This window comes from Thalassophryne amazonica, chromosome 1, assembly GCF_902500255.1.
Source record: "Thalassophryne amazonica chromosome 1, fThaAma1.1, whole genome shotgun sequence".
Lineage (NCBI taxonomy): Eukaryota > Metazoa > Chordata > Actinopteri > Batrachoidiformes > Batrachoididae > Thalassophryne > Thalassophryne amazonica.
This window is the reverse complement of record NC_047103.1, coordinates 40292443-40313738: the sequence shown is the minus strand read 5'-3', so window position 1 is coordinate 40313738 and position 21296 is coordinate 40292443. Positions and strand designations below refer to the sequence as shown.

Here is a 21296-nt window from a genome sequence, read left to right as displayed (position 1 = left end):
AGTAATAATACTGAAAAGTCTTTTCTGCTGGGATATATTGTGTTTAAAGCCTGTTACCTTCTTTCATTCCCAGTAATGTGGGTTTGCAGTGGGTTTTTTAAGTTAAGACACAAAATCTACTACGAATTGTTTTTTTTTAAGACATTGTAGACAGTCAAGCCCATAACTAGTTGAGTGGTGTTGACGTTCATTCATTTTCTATATCAGCTTATTCCAATTAAGGGTCATGGAGTGGGGTGGGGGGTGGGGGGTAGATATAGGCAGACATAGGGAGAGAGCTGGGGTATAACCTGAACAGGACAGCACTCTTTTGCAGAGCCACATATAGACACACATACTCATTCACACACCTACGGCCAATTTAAAGTTTCCAATCCATCAAATCTGCATGTCTTTGGAAGTGGGAGGAAGCCGGAGCACCCAGTGGGAACCCATGCAAACACAGGGAGAACATGCAATACCCCAGAGAAAGGACCAGGTGGAAAGTGATCCTACAACCTTCTTGCTGTGAGGCAACAGTGCTAACCGCTAAGCCACTATGCAGCCCTGGATGGAGACATGGTTTTTTGGATTTTCCTCAGTGCATCGCCACAATGGAGTTTAAATGAAGCAACCAAGGTGTTCTTGTAGTGTCGAGCTTACGCTTTAATTCAAGGGGTTTAGCAAGAATATCTCATTTACCATTTAGGAAACAGCCATTTTTAAGTACAGTCCCTCCATTTTCAAACACCATAACGTAGCAACTTGGGCAGTGTGACGTGAGTTTAAATCAATATTCTGTTAGAGAGATCACATCTCATATGATTAACCAAACCAGTCAGTGGTTGAATTGGGGTATCACGTTGGGGTATCTAGATGCTTATCCAAATCATCACTTTCACAGCTGGCTTTGGACAGTTTAGGATTATATTCCCATGTCAGTGATTATCTCATGTCTTAAGAATGTAACAGATCTAAGCAAGGACACAACACAGAAAACCACAATGAAGGACTGTTAGAACAGATGTGGTTGCTCTAAATACTATTCATCAGCTACAGGGGCAACTGATAGGCAGGAGGGATTTTCAGTAATGCTGGCTTGGGTCAGGCCAAAATAATTAAAAAAAATTGCCTCACTTTATCTGAGGAGAAAACACAGGAGAATATCCCAAAAAGTCCAGACAGAGTTCAGTATCCAGAGGTGTCAATAGCAATATTGTTTGAAGGAGTTAGACAGCAGAGCTATCCAAAACACAGAATGAGTTCGGTTTTAAACCACTGAATCCAAACAGCAAGTGAAAGTGAGGAATCTGGAGTGGCAGCAAGGGTCTCTAACATGGAGTCAAAACACAGTACGCAAGAAACAGAAGTCCGGACTAATAGCAGGGGTTGGTAATGTGGATTCAAAAAAACACTAGAACATAGAATGCTAGGCAGCGGGGCAATCTGGCAATTAGGAGATGTTTTAACAGCAGTTATAAATGATGCACAGTGATTAGTCCTGGAAGTGCAGGGACACTTGGACACAGTGGTCAACAATGCAGAAGTCAAATTAACACAAGAGAAACATCAGAATAAGAGCATGAATGATAGACATCACAAACAACATGGACGGAAAATTTGCACAAATAACTCAGAATGACTTACAACAGACCAAAACAGAAAAACAAAACAAGAGCCAAAACATGAAATAAGAAGGCTGATTACAGTAGTTTTAATTTTACTCAATTTTTTCATCTTTAAATTAGAAGACAAAGTTGACAGCTTTTTTTCATATCCTGGTTTTGATGTTTCCTGTCTTCTTCTCACGCCTTCTACAGTTTGTGGCACAGTCCAACTGTCAGCAGTTCCTCAACACGGTCTGGTTTGGAGAGACGGCAAGCTACCGGCGCAAACACACGTGTTTAAAGATAGCCACGGTGCTGAGCGTGGCCATACTTTGGCCGCTGCTTTCCGTCTGCTACCTTCTGGTGCCACGCTCCCGCGTGGGCCAGATCATTCACACGCCCTTCGTCAAATTCATTATTCACAGCGCCTCCTACTTCACCTTCCTGCTGTTGCTCAACCTCTACTCCTTGGTCTACAATGAGGGCAAGAAGAACACGATGGGTCCTGCGCTGGAGATGATTGACTATCTTCTCATCCTCTGGATCATAGGTCAGATGTTTCTCACACCACATCCCAGTAGTAATGTATTCAGAGGAGTTCCTTAGATAAATATCGCAGCACCGGTGCCTAATAGTTGTATTTCTGTAACTAAATAATTATGCGTCTCATGATGGTTGCAGCAGAACTGAACACAGAACAAGAATCCAATTATAGAAACCACAGCTGAATAGAATAATCTGTCATCGCAGAGAGAAAATGAGACGTTCTTGTTATTGTCTGGGTAAATCCAGTATCCTGTATCCATAATCCCATCAAGTAGAAAATGAGAAACTACTGTTTTTATACCAGCAGATTTAAGATTGTCTTGACTAGATTAACATCTATCGAAAGCTTTTTCTGCTCCACTAAGTGAAGGCTTCACTGCGCGTGTGTACACAAATGTAGCTTTTTCTGCACTGTGTATAAAAAGTCTGCACGCCTTTGACCTTTTACAGATTTTCTTACTTTGTGACATCAAATCGCAATCACAAAATTTGAGGATCTTTGCTCTGCAAAACACAATCTTACCCAGTGTTTTTATCTAATTTCTGGTCTGAATATCTAATCTACGAGACACAATCACAAAACAAGTAAAAAGGATAGAAGATAAAGATATACAAACTTGTCTTCAATAATGTATCTTAAAATTACTGTTTTAATATCATATATGAGTTGAAACAAGTTTTTTGATATGCCATAACATTTTTAAGATATTGTGCTGTTTGTATAAGATGTAACATTTCCTAATTTCAAGATCCTATTTCAAGAATTTTTAACAAGGGAGTTTTCCCTTATTCAACTGGCATTTTTTTAACTTGAAAATTCGACTTTGCGCATTAATCTTACCAAGTATATTTGTGTGTGTGTGTGTGTTTAGTTGAAATATTCAGTCTGCTTTTAATATAAGACACAATCACTGAAGGAAAATTTTACAAAGTATGAGGACTTGCTTTTTGGATAATACACCTTTAAAAGCTTATTGTTGTGAAAGTGTCGTGACACGGACCCACAACAGGGGGCGTAAATGAACGGACAATGGATAAGCCAAAAGTAACAATTTTGTTGGGAAAGTGTCGTAACACGGACCCACACCAGGGGGCGCAAATGAACGGACAATGGATAAGAAAAGGAGTAACAATTTAATGTTGTGAAAGAACACAACGGAATACAAACAAGAATAATAATGCCAATTATACACAGGAGGACTGTGGGCAGGCTTGAAGATAGGAGACCTCGGATGAACGAAGAGCCGGGGCCCACACCGCTTCCACCACCAACGGCCTGAAGAACACCGAAGCCGCCAAGCCCTGAGTCCCCAGGTGGTCTCTGTCCTCCGTTGTCGGCCCTGGTACTGCTGGCAGACAAGAAACAGAAGGTGGTGAGTGTGAGTCCTCACACCCAGCAACCTTTACAATTAATTCCTCCGGGAGGGATAACCTCCACCTCCAGGTACGTCTTTACTCGTGCAGCTCCCGTTTGTCCCTCTTCTGGGTCTTCACGGGCATGCGACTGCACACAGAACAATATTAGATAATCAGTAATCACAGCAGAGAAGATTACCTCTAGTCGTAGAAGATTTCTCGGCGAGGAGGTGGAGTTGCCGTCCGGCCTTTATGGTGATGGTGATGAGATGAATGAGTGACAGCTGGTGCTGAGGATGAGTGACAGCTGTCACTCCCAGTGGCTCTGGCGCCCTCTTGTGCTTGAAGCCCGCACTCCAAGCAGGGCGCCATCTGGTGGTGGTGGGCCAGCAGTACCTCCTCTTCAGCGGCCCACACAACAGGACCCCCCCCTCAACGGGCGCCTCCTGGCGCCCGACCAGGCTTGTCCGGGTGTCGGTGGTGGAAATCGACCAGAAGGGCCGGGTCCAGGATGAAGCTCCTCTTCACCCAGGAGCGTTCTTCGGGTCCGTAACCCTCCCAGTCCACCAAGTACTGAAAACCCCGGCCCTTCCGACGGACGTCCAGGAGCCGACGAACAGTCCATGCCGGCTCTCCGTCGATGATCCGGGCAGGAGGTGGGTCGGGTCCAGGGGTGCAGAGTGGTGAGGTGTGGTATGGCTTGAGTTTAGAGACATGAAAAACCGGATGGATCCGCAGTGAAGCCGGGAGTGTCAGCTTCACTGCGGCCGGACTGAGGATTTTGGCGATGGGGAATGGCCCAATGAAACGGTCCTTTAGTTTTTGGGATGTCACCTGGAGCGGGATGTCCTTGGTGGATAACCACACCTCCTGCCCCGGTTGGTATGCAGGGGCCGGGGAACGCCGGCGATCTGCATGGGTCTTGGCCCTCGTCCGGGCCCGCAACAGGGCAGAGCGGGCGGTCCGCCACACCCGGCGGCACCTCCGCAGGTGGGCCTGGACCGAGGGTACCCCGACCTCTCCCTCCACAAGTGGGAATAATGGGGGCTGGTAGCCCAGACACGCTTCAAAAGGGGAGAGGCCGGTGGCAGATGATACTTGGCTGTTGTGAGCGTACTCGATCCAGGCCAGATGGTTACTCCAGGCCGCCGGGTGCGCGGAGGTGACACAGCGAAGAGCCTGTTCTAGGTCCTGGTTCGCCCGCTCTGCCTGGCCGTTCGTCTGTGGGTGATACCCGGACGAGAGACGTACGGTGGCCCCCAGCTCCTTACAAAAACTCCTCCAGACCTGCGAGGAGAACTGGGGACCACGATCCGAGACGATGTCCGACGGTATCCCATGCAGACGCACGACGTGGTGGACCAGGAGGTCTGCCGTCTCCTGGGCCGTCGGGAGCTTCGGGAGGGCCACGAAGTGGGCCGCCTTGGAGAACCGGTCCACTATCGTCAGTATGGCGGTGTTGCCCTGGGACGGCGGGAGGCCCGTGACGAAGTCCAGGCCGATGTGGGACCAGGGGCGATGAGGCACAGGCAGGGGTTGGAGGAGACCCCTGGTCTTGTGATGGTCCGCCTTGCCCCTGGCACAGGTGGTACAGGCCTGGACGTAGTCCCGGACGTCGGCTTCCAGTGACGCCCACCAGAAGCGCTGCTGGACTACTGCCACGGTCCTACGCACTCCGGGATGACAGGAGAGCTTGGATCCGTGGCAGAAGTCCAAGACGGCAGCCCTAGCCTCTGGTGGGACGTAGAGTTTGTTCTTTGGACCGTCTCCCGGGTCCGGGTTCCTTGCCTGGGCCTCCCGGACGGTCTCCTCCACGTCCCAGGTGAGGGTGGCCACGACAGTGGACTCGGGAAGGATGGTGTCGATGGGGTCCGACAACTCGGCCTTGGCCTCCTCTTCGTGCACCCGGGACAGTGCATCGGATCATTGATTCCTGGTCCCGGGGCGGTAGGTGATCCGGAAGTCAAAGCGCGCGAAGAACAGGGACCAGCGGGCTTGCCTGGGGTTCAGCCGCTTGGCGGTCCGGATGTACTCCAGGTTCCGGTGGTCCGTAAAAACCGTGAAAGGCCCCGTAGCTCCCTCCAACAGGTGTCTCCACTCTTCCAGAGCCTCCTTCACCGCGAGGAGTTCTCGATTGCCCACGTCATAATTCCGCTCAGCGGGGGTCAACCTGCGGGAATAGTAGGCACAAGGATGGAGAACCTTATCGGACTCCCCGCTCTGGGACAGCACGGCTCCTATTCCTGAGTCTGAGGCGTCCACCTCCACTACAAACTGGCGAGTAGGATCAGGCTGCACCAGAACTGGCGCAGACGAAAATCGGCGTTTCAACTCCTTAAACGCGGCCTCGCACCGGTCCGACCAGGTGAAGGGGACTTTAGTGGAGGTCAGGGCGGTCAGGGGGCTAACAACCTGACTGTAACCCTTAATGAACCTCCTGTAGAAGTTTGCAAAGCCGAGGAACTGTTGCAGCTTCCTACGGCTTTTTGGTTGGGGCCAATCCCTCACCGCCGCAACCTTGGCCGGATCCGGGGCGACGGAGTTGGAGGAGATGATAAACCCCAGGAAGGACAAAGAAGTGCGGTGAAACTCACACTTCTCGCCCTTCACAAACAGCCGGTTTTCTAACAACCGCTGTAGGACCTGACGTACATGCCGGACATGGGTCTCAGAGTCTGGGGAAAAGATGAGTATATCATCCAGATATACGAAGACAAACCGATGCAGGAAGTCCCGCAAGACGTCGTTAACCAATGCTTGGAACGTCGCGGGCGCATTGGTGAGACCAAACGGCATGACCAGGTACTCAAAATGACCTAACGGGGTGTTAAATGCCGTCTTCCATTCGTCTCCCTTCCGGATCCGAACTAGGTGGTACGCATTCCTAAGATCGAGTTTGGTGAATATTTTGGCTCCATGCAGGGGTGTGAACACCGAATCCAAGAGGGGCAATGGGTATCGATTGCGAACCGTGATCTCGTTCAATCCCCTGTAATCGATGCATAGACGGAGTCCGCCGTCTTTCTTGCCCACAAAAAAGAAACCAGCACCCATCGGGGAGGTGGAGTTCCGGATCAACCCGGCGGCCAAGGAGTCCCGGATGTAGGTCTCCATTGATTCGCGTTCCGGACGTGAGAGGTTGTACAGTCTACTGGACGGGTACTCAACGTCCGGAATCAAATCAATGGCACAATCGTACGGTCGGTGCGGTGGAAGAGTGAGTGCCAGATCTTTGCTGAAGACGTCAGCCAGATCATGGTACTCCACTGGCACCGCCGTCAGATTGGGAGGGATTTTAACCTCCTCCTTAGCCGTGATCCCGGGAGGAACCGAGGATCCTAAACACTCCCGGTGGCAGGTTTCGCTCCACTGCACCACGGCCCCAGACGGCCAATCGATCCGGGGATTGTGCTTCACCATCCAAGGAAACCCAAAATCACTCGGGAGGTAGAAGGTGTCACGTAAAACACGATCTCCTCCCGGTGATTCCCAGACACAACCAGGGTCACGGGCTGGGTCCGGTGTGTGATTAGCGGGAGTAGAGTGCCATCTAGTGCCCGTACCTTCAAAGGCGAAGGCAGAGCCACTAGAGGGAGCCCCACTTCCTTTGCCCATCTGCTATCCAACAGATTCCCTTCGGACCCCGTGTCCACCAGTGCTGGGGCGTGAAGGGTTAAATCCCCACTCAGGATTATCACTGGGATTCGTGCTGATTTGCGGGGTTTCCCCGTGTACATGTTATGGCCCACCCTTAGCCCAGTTTCTAAGGACGGGCGTTGGTGTTTGACCGTTTTGGGGCAGTCTTTTAACATGTGTTCACATGAGCCACAGTAAAAACATTCCCCGCGGGCCAGTCTCCTTTGTCTGATATCAGATCTCACTTTGGCCCTGCTCGTGTCCATAGCTTCGTCAGCAGGGGGAGCTGTTGCCACACGGAGCCCACTGGCAATGGAGCGTGGGGACGACGTCACCCTTTCAGACCCGGAAGAGAGAGGGACGGCTTGTGCCCGGCCACGCCCCCCGGCCTGCTCCCGACGGTGTTCATTCAAGCGGTTGTCTAAGCGTATAACCAGAGTGACAAGCCCGTCGAAATCCTGCGGTTCGTCCTTAGCCAGTAAATGCTCCTTCAGTACTGGAGACAGTCCGCTTATGAAGGCAGCGCGGAGCGCAACGTCATTCCAACCCGACCTTGCAGCCGCGATGCGGAAGTCGACAGCGTAATCAGCTGCGCTCCGACGCCCCTGTCTCAGTGACAGCAGCACGGTCGAGGCGGTCTCGCCTCTGTTGGGATGATCAAACACATGTTTGAATTCCCGTATAAACCCAGCGTATGACGTCAGGAGCCATGACTTCTGTTCCCAGAGCGCTGTAGCCCAAGCGCGTGCCTCACCTCGAAGCAGATTAATTACATAAGCCACCTGGGTGGCGTCTGATGCGTACATAACTGGACGCTGTGCAAAAACGAGCGAACACTGCATTAGGAAGTCTGCGCACGTTTCCACACAGCCTCCGTACGGTTCGGGAGGACTTATGTAAGCTTCAGGGGACGGTGGGGGGGGTAGTTGAACGGCCAGTGGAACATCTACATTAGGCCCCGGGCCAGCAGGAGGAGACACTGCAGCGACGCTCGACTCGCGTGCTTCCACTCTGGCGGTGAGAGCCTCCATCCTCTGATTGAGGATTGCATTTTGCTCGGTTACCAGCTGTAACTGAGCAGTGAAAGCGGTAAGGATTTGCTGCAGATCACTTACCACGCCTCCTGCTGACGCCTGCGCTCCTTGTTCTCCCATTGGCTGTTCAAGCTGTGGTTGACGCCCCTCGGGATCCATGACGAATGGCCGAGAAATCCTGTTGGGAAAGTGTCGTAACACGGACCCACACCAGGGGGCGCAAATGAACGGACAATGGATAAGAAAAGGAGTAACAATTTAATGTTGTGAAAGAACACAACGGAATACAAACAAGAATAATAATGCCAATTATACACAGGAGGACTGTGGGCAGGCTTGAAGATAGGAGACCTCGGATGAACGAAGAGCCGGGGCCCACACCGCTTCCACCACCAACGGCCTGAAGAACACCGAAGCCGCCAAGCCCTGAGTCCCCAGGTGGTCTCTGTCCTCCGTTGTCGGCCCTGGTACTGCTGGCAGACAAGAAACAGAAGGTGGTGAGTGTGAGTCCTCACACCCAGCAACCTTTACAATTAATTCCTCCGGGAGGGATAACCTCCACCTCCAGGTACGTCTTTACTCGTGCAGCTCCCGTTTGTCCCTCTTCTGGGTCTTCACGGGCATGCGACTGCACACAGAACAATATTAGATAATCAGTAATCACAGCAGAGAAGATTACCTCTAGTCGTAGAGGATTTCTCGGCGAGGAGGTGGAGTTGCCGTCCGGCCTTTATGGTGATGGTGATGAGATGAATGAGTGACAGCTGGTGCTGAGGATGAGTGACAGCTGTCACTCCCAGTGGCTCTGGCGCCCTCTTGTGCTTGAAGCCCGCACTCCAAGCAGGGCGCCATCTGGTGGTGGTGGGCCAGCAGTACCTCCTCTTCAGCGGCCCACACAACAAATTTAATGTTATGAATCGCACAACGACGTACAGACAATAACAATATAGTGACTGTCAATCATACACCAGGTTACGTGTGGGCAGGCTCGACGATAGAAGACGCCTGGCGAGAGAAGAGCCGGATCCCACACAGCTTCCACTACCAACGGAGCTGCGCCCCAGGTGGCCGCTGTCTTCAGCAGTCAGACCCGGTACTGCTGGCAGAGAACAGAGACAGTCCTGATGAGTGTGAGGTTGCACACTCAGTAATCCCACAGTCTGTATTCAGTAAGGAGGGAGCACCTCCACCTCCAATCACACACTCGTGCAGCTCCTGTCAAACCACTTATCTGGTTGGGGTGTGAGGCGAAGCCGTCGCTGATCACACCAAACGCCAATCCCACAGATAAGGCAATCACCACAGGAAAACGGCTGCAAAAGAAGTTCAGACTACTACACAAGGTTTTGTTCAGCAGAGAAAATTACCTGATTGGTAGTTGATTTCTCGGCGGGGAGGTGGAGTTGCAGTCCGGCCTTTAAGGTGGTGGTGATGATGATGATGTGGATGAGTGACAGCTGATGCTGATGACGAGTAACAGCTGTCACTCCCGGTTGCTATGACGCCCTCTCCTGCTTGAAGCCCGCACTTCAAGCAGGGCGCCATCTGGTGGTGGTGGGCCAGCAGTACCTCCTCTTCAGCGGCCCACACAACACTTATCTTAGTCTCACGTGTAATGTGAAGCAGGCTTTTTTTTAACTTAAAATAAGATTTTAAAACTTATGTTGTGTCATCTACAAAGGATGCGCTTCAAAGATGTCTGCAAGAAGGACATGAAAATGTGCAGCATCAATGTCAACACGTGGGAGCAGTGTGCAGAGGACTGTGCAGCCTGTCGCCTTACTTTCAGAACACTCGCACATTGGACTGATAAGTCATTCATGCAGGTGCAGATAGAAACAAAAGACAAAAATGTCCTGTATCTTGTATCAATTGTGTCGGGGGCATGGCCCAAGCAGAGGGTCACCCCTTTGAGTCTGGTCTGCTTGAGGTTTCTTCCTCAAATTATCAGAGGGAATTTTTTCCTTACCACTGTCACCTGTGTGCTTGTTTTAGGGGTTGCTAAGGTTAGACCTTACTTGTGGCAATTTTGTTGTGATTTGGCGCTATATAAATGAAATAAATGAAAATGGAATTGAAAAAGTGTAAAAAACAAACTGGGCGCTACACCATCGTCTCCCGCAAACGGCCGGATGACAGAAGTAAATCTACAAATAACAGAGCAGCTTAAAAGTCTTATGATCAATAAAACAAGCTTCTTTCATCTCAGATATGAGTCAAAATAAAATGTTCCCAAGGCTGTTTTAAGATATTTAAGATGAATTTTCTAAAAACGTGTTTACTGATTGTGTCTCCTATTGTGTTGATTATGTATTTTGATGAGAAATTAGGCAAATGCACCTGGTAAGATTTGGCATTTTTGCAGTGCTGTTTATATGCAGAAAGTGAGCGCGCTGCACTCCTCATTCTGATCTGATCAGAAAACTGTAAGAACATGTAAAACCCACTGAATAGAATATTTGTCTATCAGCACTGCACAGATACACTGAGACAAAGACAATCGCAGCCCGTATCTTTTCAGATGAGGTTGGATAGCAACAATGAGGAATGGACCAGCTGCATCTCTGGAGAACAGCGTTGATACCGTTCTCATCTGCTAAAAAACCATTAGCGTGATCATTCAGTCCCCCGTAATGGCCCTGCCCTCTCAGCATCCGTATCTGTATCACGGCTGCAGCATCTTTTATTGTCTTTATCAGACAAAGCAATCACGCCGGTAGAGGTTTGATTGCTGATTAATCGTCACAATCTCTGCCTCTGACTGGTTATAAAGGGACATATGCAGAATGTACGTGTATTATTCTGCATTATTAAGATGGTCGGGGCAAGTTGCCATTTATTCTGTACAGGAGAGGAGTGAGATGAGTATCTAATTACAAGTATAATGGGTTTTCCCACAGACCGAGATAACCAATGAGAGGGGGAACAATTTCCTTAAGTGATGCAAAACAGAAACATCAACAACTTCACCATTTTTTCCTCCATGGTGGCAAATCATCTTCAGTGCAAGCTGTGCTGCAGTGCACATTTCATACTTTCGAGTACCTGCAAAGCATCCAAGATGAGTTAAATATCAAATTCGAAGTTGCTAATATTCACATTGCTTGCCTTGTTAGATAAATATTATCAGGGTGCTTTTTATTATCAGGGTGCTGTACACAGACAGGAGTCACAATTGAAATGCAGCCTTTCCAGTGGCGGCCCAACAAGGTTTTTCTTGGTAGGGCTCAGTGGAGGTGTGATTATTTAGTGGTCTGGCAACAGACCACAACAGTAAATGGATAAATATGAAAATGTTTTAAAGTAAATTCCAAGTGCCTACTATATACATGTTAATTCAGTGCCCTAGACCTAGGCTTTTGACATTAAAGTAAGTCACGTTTATTTGAAATGGGACAATTCATATTAATGAACATAGTTACATGTAAATATGCCAGATTGTAGCAGGATGCTAATTTCCATCCGTAGTCCCAGTAACATAGAAACAGAGTAAGACCACACAACATACCAAAACAAATCAGTCATGACAGAAAACAATTAAAACCGAATATACATACAAATATTTCCAAATTCAAAGTAGCAACAACTGATCATTAATAAGGAGCCGACAGATGGAGGAACCAAAAGAGTTTTATGATGATGGGTGATTGAGGTGCAAAAGCAGACCCGGCGCCAGAAAAAAAATATTAAGGGGGTGATAAGTTTATCACAGGGGGCGGGGTCGCCCCCCCCCCCCAAAAAAAAGTGCGCACCGGAGACGTGCCTCTGAGCGTGCGTAATGAATTGGGTGCGCTCCTGGAAAGCTTGTGTATTTAGGCTACACCGTTGTAAGAGACTGACCGAGTAAGAGTGAAGAGTGATGACGGTATTTTTAAAATTATTATTTGAGTGATCTCCTGCGTACCACACAGAGCCGGTGTTCTGTCGAGATGAGGTGCGCCAACTTTCGACACTCTGAGCTGTGACGTACCTTCGTGTTGTCCAATAGGAATGACGCGTTGGGCCAAAACATGGAAGACTCGTGGCAGAAACCACTGATCTGTACAAAACATTAACGTGTGACAGGACTGCTCATTTATAGAGCAGTTTTCTGAAGAAAAATCATTGGAAATGTTTTTTTTGTTGTTGTTACCTCAAAATTTGTGATTACTGTTAAAAAAAAAAGTTTAGAACATTTGTAATTAAAATAGCTAAATAAATCAATAAATGGTTCTTTAGAACCCTTTCATCTGTAAATTAAAACCACCTGTTATTTCAGATTAGATAATTTCTTGTTTAACATAAGGAACCTCAGCTATTTATTTTTAGACAAATAAAATAACATGGAAACTTGTACATTTTTTAAGTCTGGTAGATTATTTATATCTATTTCAACCAGAAAAACAAACACTAAATAAATACAAATGTTTATTATAAATGCAACAGGAAATAATTTAACAATGACTGCAGTGTGATTGTAAAGTAGGATTTCTGTGACATAAACCTCATGATGTTTTTTTATATATACATATCTAGTCATTTAAACTTGTAATTTCGTCAAAATATGTAATTGCCTTTAATGTTATGAGGACAGAGTCATTTCTAAAATATGAATTTGAGCACAGTAAGTGGAGAGCTTCTGTGCAAATGTCTTTTGACTTTGATTTGTGGAAATTTTTAATGATCCGTTCATTTATTGTTAAAATATAAAATGAAACAACTTTTTAAAAAATAATAAAATAGTTGCTGTTCAAAGAGCCTTTAATTTATAAGCAGGTTGCTGGATTCTCAGGACCAGATGAAGGTCTCTTCTGCAGTTTTTAACTCTGGTGGTGTTGCTGAAAAGCAGAGATGTTTTCTTTCGACTGGACTTCGCAGTGTTCAGCTCATCAATGGAAGTTTTGTTGTCTGCACAGCAAATGTTCCTGATTGGGACAAATAAAAACATTTCTTTAAATATAAAGAAACACTAAACAGTTTATATATTAAAAAAAAGGGGGGGGGGGCGGCAAAAAAGGATGGGAAAAACGCCCGAAAAAATAAGTTATTTAAAGTTGAGCTTTTGTGGTGTCTGAAAAAAGCTGTAGCTTTATTTGGTAAAAATAAAAAAGACTGAACCATTTAGAAATTAAAGTGTTCATTCAGATCAACTGTGCTAAAAGGCTACGCTAACATTAGCCGATCATTAAACCTTCAGAGTTCAGTAAACGTCACGTTTTATTTGTACATTATTCTCACCTTAGTAAAGCTGCAGAACTAAACTCCGTTGGGCAAACTGGGACTTCGCATATATCCAAAAAGTGGGAGATTTCGGACTGAGTGGGTTTGCTCCATCACCCCGGCGGCCTGGATCGCTCTGCCCAGGAATGATGCCTGAAGGCCGGCTTCTCCGTGCAGGTCGGCCCGCTGTCGCGGTTCGATAGATATCCCACCAAGTCGTCAGTCCTCCCTCGGTCGGTCGATCGTTGAACTTTTTTCAGATTGTGGAAACAGCCAGAGTGTGACGTGGCCGCAATCTCTGCCCCCTTGCCGCTTCCGAAGCGACGCGTCTGACATCACAACGCATTGGAAACGCACCGCCCTCTGCCGCACTGACAAGCGCAACCCTCAACCTATCAAATCCCTTGAACACAGACACACGCCATATCCGTTTGTTTTAAAATTAATTACTTTAGTTAATTCATTTGGTTTATTTGTTAAATAGGCGATATTATTGAATAACTAATATTTTGCTATATTTTCCAGTATTTCTTTTTCTTTCTTTTTTATTTTTTTGATAACTCTAACATCCGAGGGGGCGAGGTTGATGACATGACAAGTGCTACGTGCAAAGTGCTTCAGTGCCTGGTTGAATTGCGTATTACAGTACTGGGTTGTACTGCACGTTGCCCAATACACTCATTTGCACGTGCACAAGTGTAAATATTGCACAGGGTGTCCTACACAAGTTTATTGTGTAAAGACTACTAAGCCGTTTATTAACATAAAGTACACAAGGGCATTGTGTACATATAACTGGAAAAAAAGAGAGAGAAAAAAACTCAATTAGTGCCTCCACAGTTGAATTGTTTTTTAGGCTACAGATGGTTGCATGTCTGATTTGCCAGTAACCAAGCTTTCATCAGTCTTTTGAAGGTTCTGAAAGTGGTGCTCTCCCTGATTGTGACTGGGAGGTTGTTCCAAGCTTGCCCACCTTTTATGGATAATACGCTCTGACCAAAGGTGGTCCTTCTATGAGTAATCTCACAGTCGCCTCTTGTGTCAGCTCTTGTACCATACCCTGTGAATCTTTTTATGTGGATGAATTCTTTAACAGGAGTTGGTGCTGGTCCATGTAAACATTTATATATGAAGCAGGCATATTTGAATACCTTCAGATTTTCAAAGTCTAGAAATGTATGCTTTTACAGAACCTTACAGTGATGATAAGAATTAGATTGTCTATATCATATATCTTAACTGCTCTATTATACAGCTGCTCTATGGATTTTAATACCGAGATGGCTGCAAATGTCCAGTTAGAGAAACAGTAGTCAATATGTGAGAAAACCATGCAAAAGAGATACGTTTTGGCTGCATTATTTGTTAGAGAGGGACGTATATGTTTAAAATTTACTGTATTTTTGACTTTTTTAATATGTTTTTTTGAAGGACAGGTTTGAGTCCAGGATAACTCCAAGATATTTAAATTGAGATACCAGCTCCAACTCCTCCCCGTCAAAAAACACATTGGACCTTCTAATGTCAGTGGGACGTTTACTAAACATCATACATACTGTTTTTTTGTATTCAACTGCAGGCAAGTGTCATTTAGCCAGTTTTGTATGTTGTGTAACACATCCATGAGTTTTGAGGCGATGTCTTTCGCATTATTTCCGTAAGTAAAAATGACCACATCATCCGTGTACATTTGTGCATTGGTAAATCATTTATGTAAAAAAAAAAAACTGAGGTGGGCTTCATAGATAATTGGCAAAGCTTCTGGGGAAAACCTGGTCTTGTTAGGAGAGACGGCATCCATCCCACTTTGGATGGAGCAGCTCTCATTTCTAGAAATCTGGCCAATTTTATTAAACCCTCCAAACCGTGACTACCTAGGGTTGGGACCAGGAAGCAGAGTTGTAGTCTTACATACCTCTCTGCAGCTTCTCTCCCCCTGCCATCCCCTCATTACCCCATCCCCGTAGAGACGGTGCCTGCTCCCAGACCACCACCAACCAGTAAAAATCTATTTAAGCATAAAAATTCAAAAAGAAAAAATAATATAGCACCTTCAACTGCACCACAGACTAAAACAGTTAAATGTGGTTTATTAAACATTAGGTCTCTCTCTTCTGAGTCCCTGTTAGTAAATGATATAATAATTGATCAACATATTGATTTATTCTGCCTTACAGAAACCTGGTTACAGCAGGATGAATATGTTAGTTTAAATGAGTCAACGCCCCCGAGTCACACTAACTGCCAGAATGCTCGTAGCACGGGCCGAGGCGGAGGATTAGCAGCAATCTTCCATTCCAGCTTATTAATTAATCAAAAACCCAGACAGAGCTTTAATTCATTTGAAAGCTTGACTCTTAGTCTTGTCCATCCAAATTGGAAGTCCCAAAAACCAGTTTTATTTGTTGTTATCTATCGTCCACCTGGTCGTTACTGTGAGTTTCTCTGTGAATTTTCAGACCTTTTGTCTGACTTAATGCTTAGCTCAGATAAGATCAATATAGTGGGTGATTTTAACATCCACATGGATGCTGAGAATGACAGCCTCAACACTGCATTTAATTTATTATTAGACTCAATTGGCTTTGCTCAAAATGTAAATGAGTCCACCCACCACTTTAATCATACTTTAGATCTTGCTTTGACTTATGGTATGGAAATTGAAGACTTAACAGTATTCCCTGAAAACCCCCTTCTGTCTAATCATTTCTTAATAACATTTACATGTACTTTAATGGACTACCCAGCAGTGGGGAATAAGTTTCATTACAGTAGAAGTCTTTCGGAAAGCGCTGTAACTAGGTTTAAGGATATGATTCCTTCTTTGTTATGTTCTCCAATGCCATATACCAACACAGTGCAGAGTAGCTACCTAAACTCTGTGAGTGAGATAGATTATCTCGTCAATAGTTTTACATCCTCATTGAGCACAACTTTGGATGCTGTAGCTCCTCTGAAAAAGAGAGCCTTAAATCAGAAGTGCCCGACTCCGTGGTATAACTCACAAACTCGCAGCTTAAAGCAGATAACCCGTAAGTTGGAGAGGAAATGGCGTCTCACTAATTTAGAAGATCTTCACTTAGCCTGGAAAAAGAGTCTGTTGCTCTATAAAAAAAAGTCCTCCGTAAAGCTAGGACATCTTATTACTCATCACTAATTGAAGAAAATAAGAACAACCCCAGGTTTCTTTTCAGCACTGTAGCCAGGCTGACAAAGAGTCAGAGCTCTATTGAGCCGCGTATTCCTTTAACTTTAACTAGTAATGACTTCATGACTGTCTTTGCTAATAAAATTTTAACTATTAGAGAAAAAATTACTCATAACCACCCCAAAGAGATATCGTTATCTTTGGCTGCTTTCAGTAATGCTGGTATTTGGTTGGACTCTTTCTCTCCAATTGTTCTGAGTTATTTTCATTAGTCACTTCCTCCAAACCATCAAAATGTCTATTAGACCCCATTCCTACCAGGCTGCTCAAGGAAGCCCTACCATTAATTAATGCTTCGATCTTAAATATGATAAGTCTATCTTTATTAGTTGGCTATGTACCACAGGCTTTTAAGGTGGCAGTAATTAAACCATTAGTTAAAAAGCCATCACTTGACCCAGCTATCTTAGCTAATTATAGGCTAATCTCCAACCTTGCTTTTCTCTCAAAAATTCTTGAAAGGGTAGTTGTAAAACAGCTAACTGATCATTTGCAGAGGAATGGTCTATTTGAAGAGTTTCAGTCAGGTTTCAGAATTCATCATAGTACAGAAACAGCATTAGTGAAGGTTACAAATGATCTTCTTATGGCCTCAGACAGTGGTCTCATCTCTGTGCTTGTCCTGTTAGACCTCAGTGCTGCTTTTGATACTGTTGACCATAAAATTTTATTACAGAGATTAGAGCATGCCATAGGTATTAAAGGCACTGCGCTGCGGTGGTTTGAATCATATTTATCTAATAGATTACAATTTGTTCATGTAAATGGGGAATCTTCTTCACAGACTAAGGTTAATTATGGAGTTCCACAAGATTCTGTGCTAGGACCAATTTTATTCACTTTATACATGCTTCCCTTAGGCAGTATTATTAGAAAGCATTGCTTAAATTTTCATTGTTACGCAGATGATACCCAGCTTTATCTATCCATGAAGCCAGAGGACACACACCAATTAGTTAAACTGCAGGAATGTCTTACAGACATAAAGACATGGATGACCTCTAATTTCCTGCTTTTAAATTCAGATAAAACTGAAGTTATTGTACTTGGCCCCACAAATCTTAGAAACATGGTGTCTAACCAGATCCTTACTCTGGATGGCATTACCCTGACCTCTAGTAACACTGTGAGAAATCTTGGAGTCATTTTTGATCAGGATATGTCCTTCAATGCGCATATAAAGCAAATATGTAGGACTGCTTTTTTACATTTGCGCAATATCTCTAAAATTAGAAAGGTCTTGTCTCAGAGTGATGCTGAAAAACTAATTCATGCATTTATTTCCTCTAGGCTGGACTATTGTAATTCATTATTATCAGGTTGTCCTAAAAGTTCCCTGAAAAGCCTTCAGTTAATTCAAAATGCTGCAGCTAGAGTACTGACGGAGACTAGAAGGAGAGAGCATATTTCACCCATATTGGCCTCTCTTCATTGGATTCCTGTTAACTCTAGAATAGAATTTAAAATTCTTCTTCTTACTTATAAGGTTTTGAATAATCAGATCCCATCTTATCTTAGGGACCTCTTAGTACCATATCACCCCAATAGAGCGCTTCACTCTAAGACTGCAGGCTTACTTGTAGTTCCTAGGGTTTTTAAGAGTAGATTGGGAGGCAGAGCCTTCAGCTTTCAGGCTCCTCTCCTGTGGAACCAGCTCCCAATTCGGATCAGGGAGACAGACACCCTTTCTACTTTTAAGATTAGGCTTAAAACTTTCCTTTTTGCTAAAGCTTATAGTTAGGGCTGGATCAGGTGACCCTGAACCATCCCTTTATGCTGCTATAGACTTAGACTGCTGGGGGGTTCCCATGATGCACTGAGTGTTTCTTTCTCTTTTTGCTCTGTATGCACCACTCTGCATTTAATCATTAGTGATTGATCTCTGCTGTCTTCCACAGCATGTCTTTTTCCTGATTCTCTCCCCTCAGCCCCAAACAGTCCTGCCCCTCCCTGAGCCTGGTTCTGCTAGAGGTTTCTTCCTGTTAAAAGGGAGTTATTCCTTCCCACTGTCACCAAGTGCTTGCTCATAGGGGGTCGTTTTGACCGTTGGGGTTTTTCTGTAATTATTGTATGGCTTTTGCCTTGCAATATAAAGCGCCTTGAGGCAACTGTTGTTGTGATTTGGCGCTATATAAATAAAATTGATTTGATTTGATGTACAGCGAGAACAGCAAAGGTCCAAGGATTGATCCTTGTGGGACACCGACTGGGTTGTTAAGAAACGGGGATTTAGAACCATTTACGGCGACACATTGTACTGTTTTTGTTAAATAAGATTCAAACCATTGTATTGATTCGGATGAAAAGTTGAAATATGTAAGTTTTTTCAGAAGTATTTGGTGGTCTACTGTGTCAAATGCCTTTCTAAGGTCAAGAAAAACAGCACCCACATACAAGTTATTGTCCAACATATACTTAACCTTTTCTAAAAACATGCAAATTGCTGACTCAGTGGAGTGATGGGGACGGAAGCCAAATTGCATTGGATGAAGTAGATTAGGTCCTCTATTCAAATGTTCAATCAGTAATTTGGAGACCCATTTTTCAATGATTTTAGAAATCACAGGAAGAATGCTGATTGGCCTGTAATTAACCATCGATGTCTTATCCCCAGATTTAAAGATGAGCATTATCGTGGCTAATTTCCAGGATGATGGTACTTCCTTTGAGATAATTGACTGATTAACAAGAATAGTGATTGGTTTTATCAGTGCATTAGAATATGTTTTTAGGAAGTCGGTGTCTACATCAGATATATCCTTGGCCTTTGAACATTACAAAACAGAAATAATGTTCTTTACCTCTGGTTCAGTAATCTGCTCTAAGCTAAAAACAGGATGATCATTTAAAATGAATCTTCACAGAACATTGGAGGGGGCAAAAAGCTTTGTTATATCTTTTGCACTGTTTAGGAAATATTCATTAAACATTTGGACCAGTACTGTAGGGTCCTTAACCAGGATATCATCTTTTTTTTTTCTTTTTTCAGTTCACGTACAGTGTGCCCCTGCTTGTTATCTTTCCCTTGCAATTTGTTCAATAGTTGCCAAACTTTTCTGCCATCCCCTTTGGCCCCTTCAATGGTATTTGTAAAAAAAAAAACTAGCCTTAGCTCTTCTTAACATTTGTATTACCTTGTTGCGAGTATGAGTAAATGTCTGTCGACAGGCAGCCCAGACTTGAGACTTTAAGTAATAAGTCTCTTTTTTTAATCAAAGTCCTACAATTGGAGTCTAACCATGGGAGATGACGTGTTTTTTGCTCTCTTTTGTCCCTTTCTACTAAAGGCAGATTTTATCTCAGAAATTCTGTTAAGAAACATCCTACAGTTATCCTCTAGGTTTCTTGAGGAGATGATTTCTTGCCAATCTGTCTTTTTAATTTCATCCTCAAAATGCTGTTGCATGTTTTTTGGGATGTAATCATGGTGAGAGGAGACATTGTAAGAACAGTACAGAGAGCGGTTTTTGCTGAGTTTCTTGAAGAACATGATCAGGTTATGGTCTGAGAGACCAGTTAACATATTATACATTTTATTTATTCTATCTGTTAGTAAATAAAAGATCAATTCTAGTTTTTGAAGTGTTAGACACTCTAGTAGGTTTTTCAGTAAGTTGTGTTAAAGTTGTGTTTTTCCTATTTTGTTTGTCATCCCAATTTATGTTGAAGTCACCTACAATTATTATCTCTTTATTAGAGTAGTGTGAGTTTAGCAAGAGTTTTAACTGGTCATAGAAGTCCACCTTAGCAGAAGGTGGACAATAGAGGCAAATCAGAGAGAAGGACATTTCTTTAGAAAGAGTGATTTCAATACCGACACATTCAAAATTGAATGTGTCAGACCAAGTAGTCTCCTTGCATGTAAGATTATTCTTTACATAAAGTAATACCCCTCCTCCTTTCCCCATCAACCTGTCTCTCCTAAAGACATTGTAACCTGGCATAGATACCTGGCAAAGAAACTGGCAAAGAAGTTCATTTTAAGCTACATGAAATTTCAGCCACACCCGCTCCTAATTTCCATTGTGCATGTGATGATTATTCTGTGCAACAAGCCCAGACATGTCAGTCTTCAGGAGGTAGCATAGATCCATAGTATACAGTAGCACATAAGGAAAAAAGGTGTTTTTCTGGGTTGATCTGGTGCATCAATTTTAATCAATGCCTAATCAGTTTATCCTCATTTTATACCATTGTAACCCTCAAGTGACCAAGCTGTTTTTGTGACTAATGTAGGAAAATTAAAGCATCAAATACAGAAGAACTGCTGACTAGCAAACATGCCAGTACTTTAACACAAATCTCAATGAACCCATCAGTTATCCTTTGTGACAGTCATGCACTGTTTTCATCCTCAATTGTTTAAATATTATAACACTCGTCCTTCTCACAGCTCCACATTTGCAAATATGGAAAATTTGGTCAAACATACAGATAGTACAATAAAACAATTACACTACACAGGAACAAATAACTGTCATCGGTGTTGATCTTCTGTTCTTCTGCTTCACTCTCTTTGTATACTGGACAGTTGGATTACCTATCTTCACAACATTCTGGTTCTTGGACTGAGTTTTTTTGTAAAGTTTAAGGTCAACAAGTCCATAATTTCTTTAAGAAATATGTCAATGTAACTATACAAATGTATATATACAAGTGAATGAATGAATGAAATTTATTTCAGCAACACAGCACAGTCACAACGTAAGTACAAGTATATCTCAAGGGTGC

The 21296-nt window shown here is 44.3% G+C and overlaps 1 protein-coding gene across 1 annotated transcript in view; it reads left to right on the top strand.

Moving 5' to 3' along the window:
* Positions 1-21296, top strand: part of trpc1 (transient receptor potential cation channel, subfamily C, member 1) — a 74602-nt gene that overhangs the window by 30613 nt on the left and 22693 nt on the right. Inside the window, exon 7 of the mRNA XM_034168585.1 lies at positions 1800-2136. Within this exon, the coding sequence (XP_034024476.1) occupies positions 1800-2136 (337 nt within the window). The remainder of the gene's footprint in view (positions 1-1799; positions 2137-21296) is intronic.